Source organism: Leptodactylus fuscus, chromosome 4, assembly GCF_031893055.1.
Source record: "Leptodactylus fuscus isolate aLepFus1 chromosome 4, aLepFus1.hap2, whole genome shotgun sequence".
Lineage (NCBI taxonomy): Eukaryota > Metazoa > Chordata > Amphibia > Anura > Leptodactylidae > Leptodactylus > Leptodactylus fuscus.
The window spans coordinates 147,094,731-147,120,829 of record NC_134268.1 but is presented as its reverse complement, the minus strand read 5'-3'; the positions used below and the strand labels follow the sequence as shown (position 1 = coordinate 147,120,829).

Below are 26,099 nucleotides of genomic sequence, written 5' to 3'. Positions count from 1 at the left end.
AGATGAACAATATAATTTTTTTTACATATTAAAAATGTGTAGGAACAAAAGCTAAACAAATAAAAAAGGGGTAGTAACAGAATACTAAAATTTGCCTACTTTCTGGTACCACTATTTTCTATGTAGTGAAAATAAATCATTCTCCAAAAAAAGCCTCCCAATAGAACTCTATTGGGAGGGTTTTTTTGGAGGCTGATTTTGAAGCGGATTCCTGACCAAATAACACCGTGAGAACTCAGCCTTAGGGTAAGTTCATACGGAGATTTTTGGTCAGGATTTTGAGGTCGTATCCTCCATTAAGTGCTTCCTTTTAAGTTCACATTCAATTTTGAAGCCACTCTTAACTTTCACACAAATAACCACAGCAAAATCCACAAGAAAAGAAGGGGCCTTTCCAATTCTGCTGTATTTTTGTTGTAAATTCAGAAAATTAAAACAGCAACGTTATTGCAACATGCGATTATTGGCTGCAAGACAGTAAACAGCAGGAGTACACCTCATTTTCAGAGATATTATCAAGTATTACTATTCCACTCAGGCACAGCCACTGACTTTACTTCATATGAGCTCCCAAAAACATGAGAAAAAGATGAAAAAGTTACAGCTAACCCTGCTAATATATAAAGCAGTCCAGGCAAATACTGATGCCTGAAACAGAACACCCTAAAAAGAGAGGCCAGTAGTGAATTTCTTGCTTATACGTCTTAAGGCAAGTTGTCTCGTAGTCATAGCAGAAGTTTTTTCCCTCAAAAGTATCTGCCTTTCATAGGAGAGATGGTAGTACGCCCATTAGATATGTGTCTTTGGATTGAACTAATTGTACACTAACCTGTATAAAGGACCAGAACAGTGAATACTTAGTCAGTGCATGTAGATATACAAAAGTGGGACTTGATCACAATGCTCAGAAGCATTACTTTACTGTCTGAGCTGTAAAGTTATGGCACATGCCCCCACTGTTATATACCTTTTATCGTATTGTGCCACAATATACAGAATTACTTTTAATAATATAGAATGGTGATCCAGGGAAATGTCTGCTTTTCAGAAATAGTTTGAAATAATCTTTTTACATTTAATGCAAATTTGGTCAGCTGTATTTTCCTCCTGCTTAGTTAAGTTGAGTTGGGTGAGCTGTTTTTCTGTTATTTTGTCATTGACCATCAAAACATAGGTCATGTCTTGAGATGAGTGAACCTCTCAAGAATTGTTTTGTGTTTGGGTTAGGCAGCTGATCTTGTTTCGGGACTAAAAAGTTTGGTACAAACCACACTTTAAACTCTTCCCACCGGTGACATTTTTTGATTTTTGTTTCTGACGCCCCACCTTCCAAACCCTATCACTTATTTTTCCGTTCTCAGAGCCATATGAGGGCTTAATGTTTGTGGGACAAATTGTTCTTTATAATGGTACCATTTATTGTTCAGTACAATGTACTGGGAAGCTGGAAAAAGATTCAGAATGAGGTGGATTTGATAAAAAAATGCATTTCTGTGACTCGTGCAGGCTTTGTTTTTGTGGCGTTCACTGTGCAGCCAAAATGACATGTCACCTGGATTCTATGTTTCAATATGATTTTAACCCCTTAACAAAAATGTTAAACTTTGCAAAAAAGATTTTTTTCTAAAAGTCGTCACTTTCTGACACCAGTAACTTCTTTATATTTACGTGTACGGGCATGCGTAGTGCATCTTTTTTTTTTTTTTTTTTGTGGGGCCAGGCGTACTTTTTAGTATACCAGTTTGGGGAGTGTCTATTACTTTGATCTCTTTTTATTAAAATTTTTATCAGAGGAGAAAAAATGATGGTTTGGCACTTTTGATTTTTTTTCCCTCCATGAAAGATTTTACTATCACAGGCATATGATAAATACACATCAAGAGTTTTAAAAAAAACCTCTAATACCTAATATCTGAGAAGATGTACGGCTCGTAAAAGGGTTGTCAGAGATTATAAAACAAAAAGCATCAATTATGTCCAAGAAAAGTACCATAGGTATATTTTCTAGTCTCCATCAAACAATTCACTAAAACAGCACAGGATTTAATGGGTTTTCCTGTATTTATGTACAGGCCATCAATATAAAATATTGGTAGGGGTCTGACTCCCAACAACCCTACAATCACCAGATTGGTAAGGCTTTGGTGCTCTGGGAATTGTGTAGTGGCTGTGTTGCTTAAGCAGCACATTCAGATTCAGGTGAATAGTATTGGGCTGCAGTACACCTCAGTCAGTATTAATGTAGGGATTGTGCCTGCTTCTGCGGCCCCTTCAATCAGCAGAATGTGGAGGGTGCTGAAAGCCAGACCCCTTAGGGCTTCGATATTGATGACTTATCCTATGAAAAATCTAAGAATAAGTCATCAAAACTGAAGTCTCTAAAACTTCTTTACTGTGAAATACAAAAAATGAATAGAGTAAAACTGTTGTATAAGTTGTGAGTCATATAGTTAGAGAACTAAATAAAATTATAAAATTGCTATAACCCATTAAATTGGCCTATAAGCTTTTTCCTTTATTCTAGATGTAAATGATATTGTAGATAAAATAGTAGAAACAAAAAGCTCATGTAGAGCAAAGAGGTTTGGAAAAGGACGTTGTTAACCACTTTTGTAATTCCTCCACTTTTGTCAAAGCATTTGGTAGGTGTGTTGTAGGCATATATAATTTACATTTCTACTTAACAGTTCTTAGCTTTACATTCCTGACAGGTGTAATAGCTCTTACTATGACAATCACACAATAAGGAAATAGAAATATTGAAATATATAATGCTTGCCATATACTCTACTGCGGCCAAAATAGACCTTGTGTAACTAATAGCTGGAACTTGTATAAAATATTTAATAATATCAGATGGTGATGATGGTGGCACATTCTTAACACATTAAGTGGGGGATTTGATTTATCGGGGCTTTCAGGCCTATCAATTAATGATCTATACATAGCTGTTTGAAGAGACTGCAGTGGAGCTGTTGCTCAGTGAATGCGGCGGCGTCTTCACTTGATTGAGACTGAGCTATGAACAGGCCGTGTGACCGATGAAAAGGACTTTACACAGTCTGTGACATAAAATGCTGCTACTGCTTCATTGCTAAAAATATACTAATTGATAAAGTCCAGGAAAATCCCTTTAAATAAATGTTGGTTACAGCACTGAAGAATTTGACATTGCTTCAAATGAATGGGGATGAACTGCTGCATGGCCAAGTGACCAAAAGACACGAAGTCACAACCTATGTGAAAAAAAAATGGATGTCAGCTCTGGGGCCATGAAGACTGAAGTGAATAATGCCAGTCTTTATAAATCTGCCCTACAGATTTCAATTGGGCGATTCACGCATCTATTTTCTATTTTTGGTAATTTTAACAGCCACATAGCTAAGTGGGTTGAGTTAAAAAGAAAAAAAAAAAAGGACAGATAATCCATTAAAAATGGATGAAAAATTGTCAGATGGCCAAAAAATGTGTTTAAATTATGGGTGACACAAAAAATGGGTGTAACACATAAATGCAAAGAAGCCATGAAACATGGACTGTGGCATCTGTTTATCATGTCCGTTTTCACAATATTGGTCCAATCCTGCAGTCATGTGTCACTGCCTTCAATCCATCCCTTCTTCTATTACCTATACGTCTTACACAAAAGGGATAATAGGAACAGAATTACTTTATTTTAAAAGTTTATTACGTTACATTTCTAAGCACTAAAGAAATCAAAAAATGTGTATTTTCTTAAGTGACGTTTCTCATGGTTGTGCAAGGTATCTGGTTTTCTATTAAGAAAATAACTTGCTAGAACTTCATCCCACAGTGGCTCATAATACTGCCGTCCCCTCCATACTGGTAAAAAAGTTGAAAGAGATACGTGAGCATATTTTGAACATGACCTTGAACACGCCTTCTGGCAAGTGGACTGTGGAAGGCAAATAGAGATATTAATGTTGGCAATTTGTCACAATACATCTAGCAAGACTTGGCATCCCAAGGAAGGAGTTATGATAGATAATTCTCAGAGGCAGGAGTAGAAGATTGCAATGCACAATTTGCAAAAACACAAAAATGTATTTACTATATAAACTATATGCTATTATATATTTATCTTATAGTTTAATATATATATATATATATATATATATATATATATATATACACTGTATGTGTATATATATATATATACACACACATACACATATATACACACACACCTCTCTCTCTCTCTCTCTCTCTATATATATATATATATATATATATATATATATATATATATATACACACACACACACATATACAGTCTACCCCATTGTTAAATTAGCGCTAAAGGTAAAAAGGCAATACAGATTTGTACAGATTAGCAGAATTTTCTTTTGTGTCAAATTACATGTTCTGTCAATATTCTGAATAACTAATTATTATTAAATAACTGAATACTAACTATTACTGAATAATGAGAATTATTCTGAAAATAAGGTAATATAACTTCTATAAACTTTACTTTTACATGCATGGGATGCAGTTACCATACCGTTTAATGCCAAAAAGGTAAACTAGCTTGTAACCTATTTCTCAGGTACCATTGGCTAAAGCTAATCATAATAAAGAAATCAATACAAAAAATTGATTTACTATAAGCTACTACTCTCTTTAATGTGATGCCATTTCACTCAAACAAGATTTATGTTAAATTTTTGCAGAAGTTGCATATTTATTTGTATTAGTTGAGAACATTAACAACATGTTATAACAGATCTGAAATGCGAAACTTGTAAAATATAACTCGCAAACTAAGTGAGGCCTGGTACACATCTGCACATGGGTTTCCGTTTGGGAGTCTGCTTGGGAACCCCCGAACGGAAACCTAATCTGCATAAAAAAGTATTTACTTTAGGAAACCCGCAGACCCTATAGACTATAATGGGGTCTGTGTGGTTTCCACTCGAAAAATGCAAAGAGAAAAGTGCTGCTTGTAGGACTTTTCTCTTCAAATTTTTCATGCGGAGAGGGGAACGGAATAGCCCGAACACAGATGTGAACTGGGCTTGACAAAAAGTGCCAACCATACAGTAAGATCTTCTTATCCAATCTAATAATTACACCTAATAAACGTATTGCAGAAATGAAGTAAAATTCCAGCATCAATACGATAAAATAATCAACCTTTCATTCATATAAAAAAAAGCTAAAAAAATAAAATAAAATACAGTACAAGGATCCAAGAAGAGGAAATAAGAAGTAGCCTACGCGTTTCAGAGCAAAACTGGCTCCTTACTCATGGCTTATACAGCTGTTATTTGGATGACATTTTCTAAAATGGTGTTGCAGTGAGACAACTTTTTGTTTTTCCATAATCATAAACCTATACCAAGCAGTCTCCTGATGAGCCACAAAAACCAAAGTGGCTCATAATGGATCATACATCTCATGCCAGTTTAGACACTTTTGTCCAACTTTACACCACCTTTTCTGGATTACTTTACAAAACAGTTTTAAGGCAAGTTTATGGTGCAAGATATTATTATTATAATAAATGGGTATCCCACAACCTATTATCTTTTTCCACTACTAATCCGTAACACAATTTTTTTTCTATATCTATCATTATCTCAGTTTCACAGCAGATCTTGTTAGCCTCTATTCAATATATATGCTCACAGTGAAGACAAATATGTACATGTCTTTTTTGATCTCCGAGTTTCTGTATAACTGACCCCTTTAGGCTTTTTCTAGACAATTTTACAAGTCATGAGTATTTTGGTTTCTGCTCCAAAGTCTGTTTTTATTAAAAAGCCTCCAGATAAAATAACGCCTACATGGTTATGAGTTCTTGATGAATTACCAAGGTGACAGGCATAACCTTTGTTTTATTATTTTTTTAGTTCACTTTTCTTAGCATTTATCAAGTTATACTGGAAAATCTTTGTAACACAGATGTAACACCTACTATTAGCAGCATAAGAGCATTGCAGTTAAATCCTTTGGGAAATTTGGAATCAAAGCAATAGCTAGAAAGACAGAGATTAAAGAAGGATGTGCAGAGAAATATGTGGAAGCTAAGGCAACTATTTAATAACTAAAACAGGAAATGTGGACAATAAATAAAACACTATACAGTATACATAGTAACACTGACACTCAGAAAAAGGTTGAGAAACTTGTCCAAGGAGTACACAACGCATGCATCTTTACTCAGTGATACACACCAGGATTGTTAGTAAGCGGTAGCACAGTTTACATAGTTATTGCTTTGAGCAATATTCTACATGAACTACTTGCTATAGTTCAGCACTCAGTATATTCTTCACCAATTTATATCACAAAGTATTTTAAATATTTACATAAATATAGAAAAAGATTTTTGCAGTGAATAAGTTCTTCTCTAACATTGCTTAGTCTATGGTGACAAGCTTCAGCTTCAAATTTAAAGAATGATGAAAAATAAAAGAAAACCTGTCCACGTGTCTAAAGCATGTCCATCACTAAACAAGTGTGCTCTGGGAAATTCATGACATATTAGATAGGGAGGAGAGAGGAGAAGGATGCTTTAGTTCAGAGGGGTTCTCTGCATATGCCAATGATGAAATACATGGCGTGAAAGCGAGCATGTAAGGCCAGGCAAGATTTCAGCTTCGCTCACTGGCCCTGTCATTCAAGGAAGGGAGGGGGGGAAGTAGGTGAATGACAGGGCAGCTCCAATTCCTTATTTGCATTTGCTTATTTTTTATGAACAAAAAACATTCAGGTATGGCTTCATTTATGTAATTGTTGGTCTTATATTCTAAAGGATGGATTACTTCTCCTTAGAATAGGTCATCAATTGAAGATCTTTGGGGATCCAATACCTGCTACCACTATAGAGCACCTGTTTGAACCAACAGCTTCTTCTTGTTTACAGATTATGTGACGTATCGTTCATTGATCACATGACCTGATCACAGCTCGGTCCCGTTCAAGTGAATAGTCTGAGCTGTGAAACCAAGCACAGCCACTGTATAAAAGGACTGAAGAGTTTGCAGCAATCACCTAAACACTGCAGCCTCTATAATCATCCTATCGGCTGCAGGAGTAGATGTCAGACCCTGGTTAGGTTTTCATCTCCTACTCCTCCGGCTTGTTGTTCACATATAATCGTCACTGGCCTCAGCCATTATCTGTACTCAAACAGCACATGACTGCTGAGAGTTTGGGGACACTGGTGAGCAGTAACATTTAGTCACAAGAGCAAGGTAGCTGCTAGAATAGTTGCAGTGCGGAGTTCCAAAGTAATAAATTGTAAAAATAAGATGTAATAGTAAATTCTCATACTTTTGTTTACCCTATTTGAAAAAAGATGGTGTTGGGGAAATCTAATCAAAGTACAAATATATCAATGTGTGTGTTTTTATAACCATGATAGGGGCATCCTTTTATGTGATGATTATAGGAGCCCTCTCATCAGAAACAACTAAATTGAAAAAATGTGCCTTGTTCCCAACACCCCCCAGTAACTTAGTCAGTTGTTCTGATCCTATGCTGGATCACAACATGAGTCATATACAGAATAAAGGATGCACCCTCTGTCTGCATCTATCAACATTCAATCCAATGTTAAAAAACAAGTTTTCTTCCATTTAAAACCATGACAAAAAAAGGAAGACAGCTTCAGTCTTTTTTTTTTTAGCATTAGAATTAGAGTCGCAGTCTAACAATTTATTTATGTTTCTGTCGGAATATATATTTGTGAATATTCTCTGACTTATACCTCAGGTGTATACAACTTTAATACAGTGGCAAATGTCAGCCATTGCCCCCCACTGTATGAAAAAACAAACAAACAAACAAACAAGGCATGCGATACAATTTATTTTTTACTGTGTCTCACTTTATAGGAACGCAGGGCAGACTATTCTATCCTGTACAATGAAAAAAAAAAACAATATGCCGACAAATAACAGTTCAACATATGCCAAAAGGACTGCTTTTCTGGTACGTACACTGAATGTAAAAACAAAGCCTAACTCTGAACACAGCTGCAAAAATCAAAAAATCAAAGCAATAGTGTTTCTTTAGAACAAAGTTTATGTGCAGCTCCAAGGTAAAATCAATATATATAGAAAATTTGCTTAGTAAGAAGCTATGACAAACAGTTATTGCAGAACCTAATGTTTCTGTACAGAATGATAAAACATTCCTTAGACAGGTTTTATGGAGGCCAACTGCACTATAATGAATAATGACAGGACAAGATATGAAAAACCCCCATAAAGTAATTCACCATGTTATTAGTAATGTCATTTACTTATGATACACAGAATGATTTACTATGTAGCGGGGAAGCAGCAAATATAAATACAACAAACACATTGGAAATAGAATATTAAGCTAAAAATGGGAACATGAAATATATGGTGCAAGGAGGAAGCATTCTATGGACTGTGCAAATTTTCTATAATGTGGTAACTTCAGAATATCCTATAGGCCTCACAGATGAAATCCGTCATCATACCTTACACAGCACACTCCAAGATAACCTTATATTCATCATTTGGTACAAATTCACCTCTTGTTATTGGTAGTCCTGCATGCACGACTTTCAGTTTTCAAAAGCACTATAGGAAATGAAAGCTACTCTTCATAAATAGTCACATGGTGATTAAAATAAAGGCCAACGCGTTTTGAGGTTTCCCTACCTCCTAGTCATGGCCATGACTAACGCGTTGGTGTTTATTTTAATCACCATGTGCGTTTTTTTCTGACTTTTCACTCTTTTGTAGTTTATGGTATCTATCTTTTTAATGGATTATTAAAAGTTAAATTTTATTGAGCCTCGGACAAGCGCGGACCAGCTTTATTTCTTCAAGTATCTTCAGCAAGAAACATGCCTCTTTAAGCCCGGAGGAGACAAGGTCGTGCACCCCGCCGGGACTCGTACAATTTACGGGGTGCCTCAGTTCATTTATCTACTTATTTATCTATATTATAGCTAGGGCATAGTGTGAAGGCTCAGTGGGTAACACCTTGCTTCAGTTTGGGGTCATGTTGCAAACCTAACCAAAGGCAGCATCTGTATTGGTTGTGCATGTTCTCCTAGTTTTTGTACAGGCTTCTTCTTATGATCCAAACACAATCTTATAGGTTAACTCGCTACCTAAGAAACTGGCTCTAGTAATGTATGTTAACAATAAGCAAAAGTAGATACGTTATATAATTATCCAAAATCTATACTATACAAAATAAAGGCTACAGGTGCCCTTTAAACTTTTTCTATTTCTCTCAATGCGAATTCAACAATAATGTATTATATATAAGCAGTGTTCTGACAGTTTATCTTTAACACAAAGCAAAATTAGATGTTTTGTTTGGAAGATAAAATCCCAGTCTTATCTGTCAAATGACTGCACCATTCCTAGCAAAAAAACCACACAGAAATACTGATGATCATCAGAGTGAAGACAATGCAACAAGAGCAGGCTTGTGATATCAGTAAGTACTGCAATACAGTAGCAGGAGACATCGCTCTTATAATCAGACATTACTTACTGCCTAAAGCTAAGACATTACAAGTCTTCCAAATATAAAACTAAGGCTGTGTTCACACTTGCTTAAAGGGGCTCTCTCATTGGGAAAAGCCATTTTTAACTAAGCACATACATACATAGCCCTTAGAAATGCTATTCCACACCTACCTTCTGTATGTAAATTGTCTCAGTGGTTTTTGAATGAGCCGATTTTTATTCATATGCTAATGAGCTTCCAGCCAGTACAGGAAGTTCCCAGCAGCCTCCTCTCTCCTCCCTGCTATTCTCTCCTATCTGTGTGTGTGCAAACAGGAAACAGGAAGTCAGCAGCAGCAGTCTGTGCTGTATACACCCATAGGAAAGAATAGGCAGAGAATGCACGATGAGACTTCCGGAGTGCACAGAGAGGATAATTAGCATATGTATAAAAATGGACTCATTCAAAAACCACTGATGCGATTTTACATACAAAAGGTAGGTGTGGAATAGACTTTCTAAAGGCTGTGCAAGGATGTGCTTATCTAAAAATGACTTTTCCCAATGATAGAGCCCCTTTAAAAGTTTGCCTGTAGCAGAACTACAACACATTTCTGATACATTTGTGTTGTGCCAAAGTGTCATTCTGAGAGAAAATATAATTTGAAGACTATTGTTTACTTCTCACAATGTCTGTTTAATAGCGGCATAAAGCACCTCATGTAAGTACAGCATCATCCCATAGAAAAGAATGGCACCAGGCTGTAATTACATTGCATGGCAGCTATGAAACAAATGATGTGCGGTGTAAATAGTAAAGAGGTTATGCTACTCCTACAAGGCGGCTGACTTATTCTATTTAACTTTTCATTAGGTCTGTCCTAGGTTTCATATCAGGGGTCTTGTTCATGAGCCACAGGCTATTCGCTATGAAAGGATTTCTCTGACTAAAAGCTTCAGCTGTAGTTTTTTTTTAGTGTATTGGTATATATACCGTATTTTTCGGACTATAAGACGCATTTTTTTCCCCAAAATTTCGGAGGAAAATGAGGGTGCGTCTTATAGTCTGAATGTGGGTTTGCAGCATGGCCGCGCTACTGCCACCGCTGTTTTTCTTCAGCGGCAGTAGCGCGGCAATCCGCAGGCCCCGGCAGCTAAGACACTCCCCGGCATCTGCTGTAATAGACCGGCGGATGCCGGGGAGTGTCTTAGCTGCCGGGGCCTGCAGATTGCCGCGCTACTGCCACCGCTGGTTTTCTTCAGCGGCAGAAGTGTGGCAATCTGCAGGCCCCGGCAGCTAAGACACTCCCCGGCATCCGCCGGTCTATTACAGCAGATGCCGGGGACTGTCTTAGCTGCCGGGGCCTGCAGATTGCCGCGCTACTGCCGCTGAAGAAAACCAGCGGTGGCAGTAGCGCGGCCATGCTGCAAACCCACTCCTCCACCACAGGTCCCGGCAGTCAGTTAGCGCCCCCCCCCCCCCCCCCCCCACCGGCCCCATACCTTTGGTGATGAAGGCCGGCTCCTGCACGGCGAGGCCGCAGGAGCCGACCTGTTCCGATGGCAGCCGGGAGCCTAATGAAGGCTCCCAGGCCTGTCATAGATATATATTACTATCGCGGCTGGTCTATGACCCTCCGCGATAGTAATGTATAGAATCTCCCATAGACGGCAATACACTTGTATTGCCGTCTATGGGACTTGCAATCAAATGATTGCAGGTTCAAGCCCCCTAGGCGGGGGATAATAAAATAGTAAAAAAAAAAAAAAAACACTTAAAAATATAATAAAAAATAAAATAAATAAAAAGTTCACCTCCTTTCCCTAGAATACATATAAAAGTATAACATTACTGTGAAACATACACATTAGGTATCCCTGTGTCTGAAAATGCCCGGTCTACACCTGGCCCCACAAAAAAAACGCCCTATACATCCCCGTACAGCTGCAGGGTCACCTGTCAATGTGGCCTTGCAGCTGTTCCAAAACTACAACTCCCATATGTTAAATATTTTACCATTTTTTGCCTGAAAATTTTTTTTCCCTATTTTTCTCCTCTAAAACCTGGGTGCGTCTTATAGTCCAGTGCGTCTTATAGTCCGAAAAATACGGTAGATATCTCTCAATAAGTCATGACATTATGCATGTAAAGAAGAAATAAATTTTTGAGGCTTTTAGACACAGAAAATGTCAGCGAGAACCATTAAGTTTGTATCCTAACTGTAAAGGAGTGAGTCTGCAATACAGAAGATCCTGGACAGGCCTAGAGAAGAATGAACTTAGACGGGGGATCCCCACTGCAATTTACTTACATCATCATCTTTACTTTATTAAATAACCGTCACAAAACACAACATAAGTAACAGACATATCTGGTATCACTGGAACCATTAAAGGGGTTCTATCAGCAAAATCATGCTGATAGAGCCCCACATATACATGAATAGCCTTTAAAAAGGCTATTCAGGCACCAAAAAAGTTATACTATACTACCCCCCCCCCCCCCCCCGTTTTAAAATAAAACTCTAAAAAAGGATGTTATCTACTTACGGATCGTGCACGCTGGGCGGGCATTCAGGGTGTGTCTTCATCTTCATCCATGCCTCTTCTTCCTCTGATGTCCTCCGGTCCCGTCTTCCTCCGGCGCTCGCGAACGGACGTTGATAAAAAAAAAAAATAGCCTGGGCGCATGCGCAGTAGCCGTAGTAAAAGCTGCATGCTACTGCGCATGCGCCCAGGCTATTTTTTTATATCAGTGTCCGTTTGCGAGCGCCGGAGGACGGGACCGGAAGACATCGGAGGAAGAAGAGGTGTGGATGAAGATGAAGGCACACCCTGAATGCCCGCCCAGGGTGCATGATCCGTAAGTAGATCACATTCTTTTTTAGGTTATTATTTTAAAACGGGGGGGGAAACCTAGGTATGAGCTGCCTTTTTAGTACTGGCTTTAACCTCGGTATTAAAGGTGCTCTATCAGCAAAATCATGCTGATAGAGCCCCACATATACGTGAATAGCCTTTAAAAAGGCTATTCAGGCACCATAAAAGTTATATTAAACTACCCCCGTTTTAAAATAAAACCCTAAAACAGAATGTGATAAACTTACCGAACGTGCACGCTGGGCGGGCATTCAGGGTGCGCCGTCTTCTTCATCCACGCCTCCTCTTCCTCCGATGTCCTCGAGTCCCGTCCCCCTCCGGCGCTCGCGAACTGACATTGCTTAAAAAAATTGGTCTGGTCGCATGCGCAGTAGCCATAGTAGAAGCAGCATGCTACTGCTCATGCGCCCAGGCCATTTTTTTTAAAGCAATGTCAGTTCGCGAGCGCTGGAGGAGGACAGGACCAGAGGACATCGGGGGAAGAGGAGGCGTGGATGAAGAAGACGGCGCACCCTGAATGCCCGCCCAGCGTGCACGTTCGGTAAGTTTATCACATTCTGTTTTAGGGTTTTATTTTAAAACTGGGGGGTAGTTTAATATAACTTTTACGGTGCCTGAATAGCCTTTTTAAAGGCTATTCACGCATATGTGGGGCTCTATCAGCATGATTTTGCTGATAGAGCCCCTTTAAAAAGCATACAAAAGAGTTAGCACAATATATAAAGTATAGACCTGTGCCCCTACTCGTTTACATCCTAATCTCCACAGAAACTGCATAGGGGCCGGCTTGCTGGAGGTCAGCTTTAAAACCCAATCAATTGAATGGGTTTTTAAAGCAAACCGCCGGTGTCCGTATAAAGCCTCTCCGTGGTGAAACTGCTTTTTTTTTTTTTTTTGCATGGACACAAAAACGAATAAATGGGTTTTAAAACTGACCACCTGCAAGCTGTCCCCGATGCAGTTTCTCTGGAGATAAGGATGGAAACCCACAGGGTGGACAGTGGCGCAAGTGTGAACGCCACTTCAATTGTATAAATAAAAATGGAGCAATTATTTAATTTATTTACCAAATAAAAATTTTGGGTCTATTCTGATTGCCTGAAATAAATAGAAACCAAGCCTAACTAGCATGAGCAGAATCTTACACTAGGTTCACACCTGCGTTCGGCTTTCCGTTTGATGGGTCCACTTGGGGACCCCCTGAATGGAAACTTAATCTGCTTAATGCGATTACCCATAGAAACACCAAGACCCCTCACACTATAATGGGGTCTGCCCGGGGGGCTTCCGCATGAAAAGGGCAAAAAACGCAGAGAGAAAAGCACTGCATGTAGCACTTTTTTTCTCCAAGTTTTTTGGTCATTTTTTGACCAAGTTGGGGTCATAAACCTCGAATGGAGTTTAAGCGCTGGTGTGAACCTAGCCTTACTTGCCAAAAACCATTTAAAAGTAGATGGTTTCTTTGACATCACCAGAAACTGTTTCAATTGTTGGTACATTTGTCACATAACCTCAGCATTCTCAGGACTGATGATGGTCATAGCTCATTGATCTCTATTTATGTCATCCTCTAACTTATCACACTGTTAGATATTGATTTTCCCTGGGTTTTGTGACAAACAAAAGCTAACTTCTGCATAAGCAGCAGTCTGAGAGCTGGGAGCTGAGAGCAAAAAAGTTTTAGTACGGTCGTGCATGCAAATGTTTTTATATGTGTCATTATCTCTCCATGCAAATAAGTGCTATGATCTGCTTATTCTAGACAACAATCATAAATGTCTATAATAAAATCTCTATTGCACAGTAGGATATAAGATTCTGTACTAAACTGACAGCATGTGATACAAGTAAATCAACGATAATATGAGATCAAAGAAAAGGTTGGCTGGGTTGGCTTCGAATGAATTAAAAGTCTAAATTAAGAGACCTGTGCCTTAAAGGGATACTCTATCCAAAACCAAAGACTTTCTATCATTCTTTGTTTACTTCCAATAGATGCCCCAAAAAATTAAAACAGTCCATGGTGATGTGATGCGATGGGCAAGCCACAGGTGCATAGCTCATTACAATCACAGCTTAGTAATCAGACACGAGCTGTGCACCTGTATGTTCATCACATGACCATGGACTGTATATCACATGACCATGGACTGTATATCACATGACCATGGACTGTATATTACATGACTGTGGACTTATTTGTATCCACTGAAGGAAAAAAAAAAAAAAAAGAATGACAGCAGAGCAGAGATAACTGTGAGAAATTCATATGGAAAGTATACTGGAGAATTGTATAACTTCAATGTACAAATAGTAACATATATTTGCGGAAAGTGGAAACCCCTTTAATGCCTTCCACATATCAGTCACCTGAACTTTTTTGTTGCTGCTTCTATCTCTATAGATAATACTCGGGCTGTTGAATAGCAATAGTGTGAATATGGATTCAGTGAAACATTTTTGGGGATCTATGGCCTGGTTCACATCTGCGTTCGGTATTCCATTCATGTAAGCAGCACCTTTTTTCTCCGCAAGATTCCTGCGGACCCCACGCGGAAAACACATGGACCCCATATAGTTTCTTAGCACAATGCTTTTTAATGCGTTCGGTACTCCATTTGGGGGGGGGGGTCCCCAAGTGGACTCCCTGAACGGAATACTGAACGTAGATGTGAACCAGGCCTGAGAGTCACACATACTGTCACCAGAACTTGATTTATGACAAACCTGGACAGGCTCTTCACGGCTACTGATGATTAGACAGCTTCTGTCACACAGTTACCACACTCCCAACAGAAACAAATGATTCTGTCTCTGCTGCTGTCCATGAGAAGTTATCGTGAGGCATTGTGGCACTGACAGCAAAGCACAGCAGAAATGAAAGCAGCCAAAATGTAATAATCAAATTGGTGTCTGATTAAAAGCAAACAGGAAGCTGAATTGTAAGAAGTTACACTAGTATGCATAAAAGAAGTGCAAACTGTAATAGACAATCAGGTGGAGGATGCAGGGATGGAAAGTCTTTTATCGGAATTCTTCTTTACAGAAAAAAAAAACAAAAACACCTTTTCTGATCCAAATGGTATGCCTAGAGAACTTTAGCTAGCCAGCATCTTGTCAAAAGTTGCTATAATATCTATGAAATGATATTGTGCAGGTTGCGGCGTGTGACTTACATGGATCATTGTGTTTCCATGCTGAAGTAGTTTACCTTAAAACTATGTGACAGATTGGAAAACTTTATATTTCTTAGGAATTGTATAAAATGTTTTGCTTATGTGACTAAGTTTCAATTTAAACAGAACACAAAATATATTTTTTATGTTGCAGTATTAACTAGAACACATAAGTGAGTGCTGGATGTAAGCTTACAGAATGGTGCTGCCTCAGCATCTCTATAGATACTTGCACAATTACAAGCACTTATACCTTTGGCTATTAATAGAAACCAGTGCATGGATAGGACGGAGCAGCAATTGTTTACCACTTTCACTCTAAACAACAACTTACTAAAGCCTTATACCAAGGCCCAAGAGACTTCATTAAAACCTCCTGTCCTTACTCAGCAATAGAGCGCAAACATTTCACGTAAAAGGAAACGATGATCCTTTAAATCATCAGATGAAAATCGCACCTTCCTAGTTTACATAGCAGCTTCCTGTAATTATGCTCTGAGGCTGGTAGAATTAATATTGCATTCAGCACTAGACCCAATTTGCATAATACTTTCGCAACTTCCTGATTAACATGCAAATTTTAGAGTAAGATGATTAAAAGCAAAAGCTTGGTAGGAGGCAACATTTTACTTGTATGCAAATTTTTTGCAACGTTCTATATTCATAAGTTTGCTCCAAAGCAAAAATATAGTTATAGTCGGTGTCAGAAATGAATATTACTTTTCACAACCTACTCAATGTGCAGAAATGAAAAAAAAATAAGCAATGTCAACACTTTGAATGTTAAACTAAGCCAGCTATTCAAAGAAATGTTATATTGCATTTCTCTTTCTGGTCTGCACAAGGTGGAAGAACATTGCTGGTTTCAGATCACATTATTGCTATATGTCCAATGGACTCGTTTTTATAAACGATACTGCAAGATCTGTCAGCAGACCAATAGAGTGTATTGTTAAGAAAACTGTGCAGAGTAGGTTCACATCTGAGTATGAGACTCCACTGCAGATTCCACTGAAAAACAGCAGAGAGAAAAATCCTGCACAAAGGACTTCTCTCTTCACCAATTTCAGCACAAAAACAGTGGAAACCCATCAGACCACATTGGCAGATGAGATCTTCGCTGTTCAAGTGTCAATGTATAAACAATACAAGCGGATTGTGCATCCATTTTTGGGACTGCAAAACCATTATCTGAATGAGCAAGTTACCAGATGTGTGGAGAAAATAATGTGACTACTTATGGAAATGATCCACCAAATTTAGTTGTAATATTTTTTTTCCTTGCTTTCTATTGAATCTCCAATGTAATACTATGTTTGTATCAGTGAATGTCCCAGTGCGCTAAGGTTCTATGAATACAAATAAAATTAACAAATTACCTCCATAATGCAGCACCATACCAATAACCAGAAAGGACTGAATGGTGTTGAAAGTACTGAAGCACCAATCTATATATTAGGATTATGTCCGAGATTGTCCTGTCTCGCCAAATTTCTAAACTTTAGAATCCACCAACGCCTTCTAAACCATTTATATGCTAACGTAGGGCAAGTAATTGGTATAGTAAACATACTATCAGTGATATAGGGTATGCTAAACTGCTCAAAAAGAACTTCCCCAACAAGGAATAGGCACCCAGACTACTTTTAATTATATCATTAAAATCAAGGGCTGTTAGGTGTATTGCCAGATATATATATATATATATATATATATATATATATATATATATATATATATATATCTGGCAGGGTCTTGATGTGGTGCTCCTTCATCCACACATTGATCATTGATTGACCTAGCTGTGTGGCATGGCGCATTGTCCTGCTGGATAATCCAGTCTTCAGAGTTGGGGAACATTACCTGAGCAGAAGGAAGCAAGTGTTTTTCCATGAGAACCTTGTATGCAACTTGATTCATACGTCCTTCAGGGAGATTAACCTGTCCAATTCCAGCCTTGCTCAAGCATCCCCAGATCATCACAGATCCTCCACCAAATTTCACAGCGGCTGCAAGACTTGTACGCCTCTCCAGGTCTCAGTCTAACCATTAGATGACCTGGTGTTGGGCAAAGCTGAAAATTAGACTCATCAGAGGAGATGACCTTACTCCAGTCCTCTATGGTCCAATCCTTATGGTCTTTGGCAAACTTCAGCCTGGCTCTCCTTTGCATCTCATTGATGAAAGGCTTCCTTCTGCTCAGGCAATGTTCCCCAACTCTAAGGACTGGTTTTTCCAGTAGGACAATGCGCCATGCCACACATCTAGGTCAATCAATGTGTGGAGGAGCACCACATCAAGATCCTGTCATGGCCAGCCCAATCTCCAGACCTGAACACTATTGAAAACCTCTGGAATTTAATCAAGAGGAAGATGGATAGTCACAAGCCATCAAAGAAGAACTGCTTAAATTTCTGTGCCAGGAGTGTCAAAAGGTTACCCAAATGCAGTGTGAAAGACTTGTGGAAAGCATGCCAAAATGCATGAAAGCCGGGATTAAAAATCGTGGTTATTCCACTAAATATTGATTTCTGAACTCTTCCTGAGTTAAAACATTAGTATCATTGCTTCTAAATGAATATGAACTTGTTTTCTTTGCAATATTTGAGGTCTGACAGTGCCGCTTCTTTTTTATTATTTTGATGATTTCTCATTTGCTGCAAGTAAATACAAAATTTTTTGCTTTGAATTTCGGAGACATGTCAGTAATTTATATAATAGAAGAACAATGTACATTTTACTCAAAAATATACCAATGAAGAGGAAAATCAGAGAAACTGAAAATTTTGCAGTAGATTCTTAATTTTTTCCAGAGCTGCACACATATATATATGAGCTGTTGAGTATGTTGTCAGTTCACCAGAGACAGGAAAATGTGGGCCCCAGAGGGGTGAGCAGCTGATATGTACACTCCCTCACTGCATCTCTGGTAGCAAACAGTTTACGCTGCAAGGGTCCACTATATAAGTACTGCTAATGATATGTCCATTAGAGCATTAGTCCCCATAGAACACAGTCTGATGTACAAAAATCCACTATATAAATATTACTGTTTGCTGTTGCTTTAAATATTAAAGTGTTATATTCATTATAGCAGACAATTTGCTGTGCAAAGGTCCACTATAAAAATATTGCTGTTGCTATATTCATTAGAACATTACACAGTATTCTATGCAAAAATCCACCATATGAGCATTGCTGTTACTATATTCATTAGTGCATTATATTCATTATAGCAGGCAGTTTGCTATGCAAAGTTCCACCATGTCAGTATTGCGGTTGCTATATTCATTAGAGCATAAGTTCACTCCCAGCTGATATGTTCTCTAGCTTTTCCGGGGATAGACAGAAAAGATAATAATTCACAAACAAGCATCTCCCTGCCTATCGATTCTGTTCCTACGCACTTCCTCTGTATTTGATTCATCAGGAGACCAAGGGTGTGCTACATAAAGTATTGAAAAGTCTTGGTGCATGTTGCCCTGTACTACAGTACATCATTTATCAGGATTTTGAACGTATGCTTGAAATAAAAGCCCTACTCAGTAGATAAGCCCTAGCTACAGTGATGTTCAGGCAGCTAAACAGGTAAAAAAAAAGGGGAAAAAATACAGCAGAACAGATAGAGTAGGCACTTCATCAAAAAAATTGGACATCCCCCCAAAAAATAAGACACTCCCAAAATAAAGCAGACACCTCCAAATTGCACACCCAAAAATTGGACATTGGCTTTAACTCCGCCCTGCCGCATGCATTTCTCGTTTTTGACTCCCTGCCTTACAAACACCATAACTTTGATATTTTTTCGTTCACAAATCCAGTTGAAGGCTTAATGTTATCAGGAAAATTGTACCTTGTAATGGTACTATATAATATTCTGCAGCATGTACTGGGGTTGTACTGTATCTGGGAAAATATGTAGGAGTGGAGTGGAAATGGAGAAAAACTGAATTTGTATGACTTTCTAATGGGCTTTATTTTTATGGCGCTCACTATAAAGTTGAAATGACCTATCACCTGTATTCTGTGGCTTGGTACGATTCCAGGAATACCGAATTTACATAGCTGTTTTATGTTTTAACCCCTTATTTAAAAAAATAAAAACTTCAGTGACAGAATATGTTTTTGGTTTATTTTTGCAATGTTTTGGATTTTTTTTATTTTTATTTCCGTGCACAGAGAATGTGTGATAATGTGATCACTTTTTCTTAAAATTTTTACGGAAGATGAAATGTTGAAAAAAACGGTTAGATTTTTTTTCCCTGCTACAGAATTTGTTTTTATATGTTTGTAGAATAGATGATCTCAGACATAGGGATGCATAATATGTTTATATTTCTTCTGTTTATTTACTTTTATTTCAAATCTAGGGAAAGGGGGTGATTTGAATTTTATGTTTTTCAAAAAAAAAAAATTTTAATCTATTTTATTAGTCCCCTTGGTGGCTTGAACCTGCAATCATTTCACTGCTATTGAGGCTGGTCATAGAATTAGTCTCAACAGCACTGTGAGACTGTCAGGAGTTCACCCACACTTGGGGCAAGGCTCTGCTATGCTTTGTCATTTCAAGTGATCTTCTAACAATCCCTTGAGAAGCATTTGTGTTTTGGATGCAAAAATGCATTGGGAGAGGAGGAGATAATAACAGAGTAATTTTAGGGTCAGCATTGGGACCACCCTTGTAAGGGCGGGAGTTAATATGCTTGGGTGACAGGGTTATACAGTCAATCTCCTGCACCCATCCTTGGTTCCCTTTGTGTTTGGATACATTCTTGCACTAAAGGCGGAGTATGACACCCTTCATCTCGAACGGGTCAGAGGGTTCCAATTATTTTACGGTTTTCATACCATCCACTCATTAGGGTTAATTATATTTTAGATGATTATTAAATAAGTTTTATTTGTCATATTTGTGAATCTTTGCTTGCTTGTAAATTGAAAGCAAATGTGCTATAATGGTGTGACTTGTTTCAAACAAAGAGAGCTCGTCTGCATATCCTATTTGGCAGAGAGTGTTGCTGAAAGCAATAATAAAGGTGAACTACATTGAACTACTTTCATACATGAGCTTTGTTAGGTATTGCAGCTCTTTCTAAGTGAAAGGAGCCGAGCTGCAATACCATACACAGGTGATGAACAGACTTCGCACTGTTTCTAGGGAGAACAGCAGACTCTTTTCTTTGTTCTGGGCCACCACTTCAGATGCAGTAACATGGCCACTTTATATTCTTAATATAATGAAGTAAATAAACATGTAAGAAATTGGTACAAATTAATATTAAAAAACAACAACATAATTATAGCAAACAGAAACTGCACAACAAATGAGGAAAACACAAAATGTAATTATACTACATAAACACAGAAGTCTCAGACAGCTGACTTCCAAAAAGAGCCCAAGAAAATACACAAAAGCAGCTGCTGTTTTAACGAACATGTCTGAATATTAATTATATGACTGCACAGAGATATGAATAACATTGATTTTGGAGCCTCCATGTTACGAGTGGAGAAACTGAATATTCATTCATATACACAGTCAATGAACAAAAAGTGCACAAGCACAGTGCTACTATTATTGAAGACGCTAGATGATAACAATTGTCGCTACTATCAACCTTGTGAACAAGTTCATCTCCTTCCTAAAGCAAATGCAATCTACACAAAAAGGATTTTGTAATCTAAGAAAAAATCAAATCAATTCTCATTTAACTCATAACATGCCATGTATTTTATAATAAAAAGATGCTATGCAGTAATCTATAATAAAAAAAATGCTATGTAGTAATCTATAATAAAAAATATCCCATGTAATATTCTATAATAAAAAAAGATGCTATATAGTAATTTATTATAAAAAGATGCTATTTCAAAAAATTTTGAACGCTTTTGCTTTGTGATTAAGTGATGCTGAATCACACCACATTTTCAGTGTGGAAAGTGCACCAAAAATCTGAAACTATCTATATATGATATGATATACATGGATCATGATTTCTAAAGCATGTAAAGGAGTAAGCTGTTTATGCTGAGGAAATGTTGCCGATTTTGAGTTATAGAACCACTATTAATCCACAGTAGACGTATCCTCCACTCCCTTGTTCGTTTAAGCCCAGTATATATAATGGTACCGTAAATTGATCAGTACCATACAGTCCCTGAGAGTTAAAGAAGTAATAATGAAAGCAATAGAGGCTGATCTTGAGTTTTTCAGGGAAATGATATTGATAAACTAGACTTAGGATAGGTCATCAATATCAGAACAGCGGGGGTCTGACACTGGGGAGCCATGTCAATCAGCTGGTCCCAGCAGCCTCTGTACAGAGAACAGAACCTGAAGCAGATAGCCATGTTCTCCATGTAGAGACAACTCAGCGCCTATAAAAGTGATTTTAAAGGGGTTGTCCCATCACAAGGATCCTATCTATACTGCTTGCTAATGTGAATGTAAGACTTTTCCTAAATACACTGCTTCAGCAAAACTGCTTTGTTTGTCCACTATATTCATTTTTTTTTTTTTTTGACACATCCCTTATGTGGTCATAAGTCAAGTGATGTATCTGCTGCTATGAGGGGGGAGGGAGGAGGGGCTAAGTGCACGGGAGCGAGCCTGGAGGGGGGGGGGAGGTAGTTTACACTTTTGGGGGGAAGGGGCCACCAATACAGACCCGGCATCCGCTGTAATAGAGAGGCGGATGCCAAGGGACAGTTAGACGCCAGCACAGATGCCTGCAACATCGCTACGCTCCTGCCCTGCATGAAGCCAGCAGCGGCAGGAGCGATGCTGCTATTCGGGGGGGGGGGGGGGGGAACGGAATAACAGCATCGCTTCTGCCGCTGCTGGCTTCATGCAGGGCAGGAGCATAGCGATGTTGCAGGCATCTGTGAAGGCGTCTACACTCCCCGGCATCCGCCTCTCTATTACAGCGGATGCCGGGTCTGTATTCATATATGCAAAGCCAAGCGGCGAGATGCCGCTGGCACTGCGTGCACGCTCATAGATGGTGAGACCAGTCTAGCCTTCACAATGCAAATACAGACCCGGCATCCGCTGTAATAGAGAGAGGTGGATGCCGGGTCTATATTCGCATTGTGAAGGCTAGACTGGTCTATGAGCATGCACGCAGGGCCAGCGGCATCTCGCCGCTGGCTTTGCATATGTAACCCCGCCCACCAATAACGCAACAAAGCCGGAAGAAAGAAAAATTTACAGCAACGAAGACTGGTGAGTATGCGACGTGGGAATACCCCTTTAAAGACCTTCTAAAGGACCGGATGTTTTTATTAAATCCTGGTACATAAACTATACTAGTAAAATTCAAAAAGGGTGTACTAAGGTTATCTTATGATTGTACATTCAGTAGGTTAGCAAGAAGAGGACAGATTGGCGAAAGTTGTACATCATTGGATTAGTTTGTATCTTGTTACCATGAAGATACATAGGCCTGCAAAGAACTGTAGCCTCAAAATACTCTGATATGTCAAGACTATCTGCAAAGTAACTTCAGCTGATTTTCTGTTGTCCCAATGCATCAGAAATAAAAACTGAAATAATATAAGGCTCACAGCACTTATTTAAAGTAAAAAAATAAATAAATAAATAAATAAATCACATTCTGGCAGCCTGCAGCTAGCACTAGGAAGAATGTATAGGCTTCTGCATACAGCTTTCAACTTTGACATTACTCATCAAAACATTACTCAAAAACAACATATAGTAGTACACAGATAGTTCCTATGTTCCTCACAGTAAATTCTTCATATAAAAGGGGTGGGGAGAGTTCTTTACAAACATTATTAATGTATGGAAATTATGTATTTATGCCACTTACTAATATATTCTTTATTGGAGCGGTGCTCAGGTTTCTCCAATACTTGAGCCCTCTAGCTTCTCCTGCTTCTGTCACCACTGGATGGCATTGCCATTCATAAGATGGCTGCAGATGGAGGGACGCATGACTACATTCATAATCATGCCTCTTCCACACTGCATTTCATTCCCACAGATGCAAAAGTGGCATATGCAGTGTGTTTTAATGGAGAAAACATTATGAGGCAGAAGAAGGGACACAAGCAGGCTGAATTAGGGGGTGTCGCTTAAAAAAACCCCTGAAAACGGAACGCTTCTTCAATGAAAGCTATATAAGTAAGTGACATAAATACATAATTTACACATATTAGAAGAGATTACCTATAACGTTCCCAACCCTTCCAACTCAGTGACTGTGGGAAATAAAGCTGGCTATTTTGTGACACTAGACAAGCACTGTTTGACAAATAACAGATATTAGACCACATGATGACCTGTGTGTGCAAAACAACAACAAAACTTATAATGCAATGAAATAAGAAAATAAGAACATCTTTTGTACAGATAGCTCAAGGAATTGTTTTCTCGGGTGAGTCTAAGGAATATTGTGGCGTACACTCACCTGAATGATAACATATTGAATGCATGAAGATGATGCCTTGTTTGGCCCAATGTTAGTCCCTAATTAAATATCTAAGGCCTGGTTCATATCTGCATTTGGTATTCTGTTCGGGGAGTCCACTTGGGGACCTCCCCCGAACAGAATACCAAACGCATTAAAAAGCGGTGAGCAATGAAAGCACATGGATCCCATAGACTATAATGGGGTCCGTGTGTTTTCCGTGCGGTGTCCGCATCAGTCATGCGGAGAGAAAAGTACTTCGAGAACTACTTTCCTCTCAGCATCATTCGTGCGGACACCGCGCGGAAAACACACAGACCTCATTATAGTCTATGGGGTCCGTGTGCTTTCATTGCTCACTGCTTTTTAATGAATTCAGTATTCCGTTCGAGGGGTCCCCAAGCGGACTCCCTGAATGGAATGCCAAACACAGATGTGAATCAGGCCTAAGGCCTGGGTGCTTGTGTTAATAATGGTAGCCATCATGCCATCTCCATCAAAAGATAGACTTAAACAGTGTCCAAACAGTCTCAATGACATATAATGGGGATTCTGTTTAGTTTTCTGTTTTAGAGTTCTGAAACAAAAGTTCTCAAAATCAAAAGTCATTTACTGTAACACAAAAGAAAGAGTACTCACGTAATTCCCCCACTTTGAGGATTTCACAAAGCATTTTAGTAAGTTCAATGCTACTACGACCAAAGGGACATTCATGCTTGTCTTCTCTACTGCTGTTTTCTAGGACGATCTGCAATCAAAAGAACAATCACTAGGATCCCAATACATTTGGATTTTGGATGTCCTTAATAATACTCACTGTGTTGAATCACAACATCACAGCTTACTATACACACAAGTCCTGCAAATGCCAACTATAGATGAGTCCAGTCTAACGGTCCCTGCCCTGTCAGTCTTCTAGAAACTGAACACTATTCAGCACTCTTCTATCTCAAATCCTTTGATGCAATAACCTCACATACCTGATATGAAGTATAAGCCTGTGTGTGTAATTGGCAAAACACTTCCAGCTACGTGATTTAGGCTCACGCTAGTCTACGTAGCTGATACAATTCGCTTTGAGCAATAACTGCCGCAATGTGGAAAAGGAGATAAGCGGAAAAACACAGAAGATAAAAGAACAAATAAAATAATGGAAGACGTTGGCCTAGTACACATGTGATCCTGTTAATGGTAAATGCATGTGTCTGGAGCCTTATTACTTATGCAGAATATACTGCACCCCCCTCTTTAAATGAAAATATACACAAGCTCTGGTGCAGTTCATAGACTTGCTATTATTAGATTATAAAAAGACCTTTTGTATGTGACATTCCTCAGTCATCCTCAGAAAGTAGCCTATTTTTATTGATGCTATTCAGCTATAAATGCACCCTTAAGCTTTTCCGCAGTTCAAAAAGCTTCACTTAGATTGAAAGGTAACTGCGGGAGTTCAATGCCAGTTACAGCAGGAAAAAAAAACATTATAGTATATCTCCGTTCTTATATGCTGCTCACACCAGGCATTTTAGGAACAATGCTGTGCATTGCAATCCTACTGATAAAATGCTTAAAATATACCGGTACCTTGGGGTGAAAAAACTTCAATAATATGTTGTATGCAGGTAACTACAAATCTGGCTTCATGCGGTAGGTGACCTGCATACACCTACTGTTAAGGAAAATAAGTAATACATGTATATTTTTGCACAGGCAAGTTCAATGGGTACAAACTAAAGGGATTACTTACAAAACAGTTCAACATCAGGCATTGTTCATAGACAAGTGAAGTATGGCTTCTGGAAACAATCCAGAGCAGGGGTCACACTATCCCCTCTACATTGATGAAACAGATAGGGCTTTGGTGACAGCACGGTGCTGCTGGTTATATATGGATAGCAAATTAAGTACGTAAGTAGAGTTTCTCTTAGTATCTCTTCTTGTGTAATTCTTTGAATGCTCATTTAGGCCCTGTTCACATTCAGTCTTGAGGCTATGTTTGGCATATATGCTATAAAAAGCACATGGACACAATATTCATAAGTTGCTTTTCCACTGTGTAGTACCAGATTGAGTCAGTTTGGGTACTGTGGAGTTTCTTTTCTCCTGCTCATGTTGCTCGTTGTCATCTATACTGACTGCCA

The 26,099-nt window shown here is 38.6% G+C and overlaps 1 protein-coding gene across 2 annotated transcripts in view; it reads right to left on the bottom strand.

Annotated features, from left to right (window-relative positions):
• Positions 1-26,099, bottom strand: part of ELMO1 (engulfment and cell motility 1) — a 242,510-nt gene that overhangs the window by 113,817 nt on the left and 102,594 nt on the right. For both annotated transcript variants that reach the window (XM_075271179.1, XM_075271180.1), the window contains one exon: positions 24,598-24,706. In XM_075271179.1, coding sequence (XP_075127280.1) covers positions 24,598-24,706 — 109 coding nt within the window. The remainder of the gene's footprint in view (positions 1-24,597; positions 24,707-26,099) is intronic.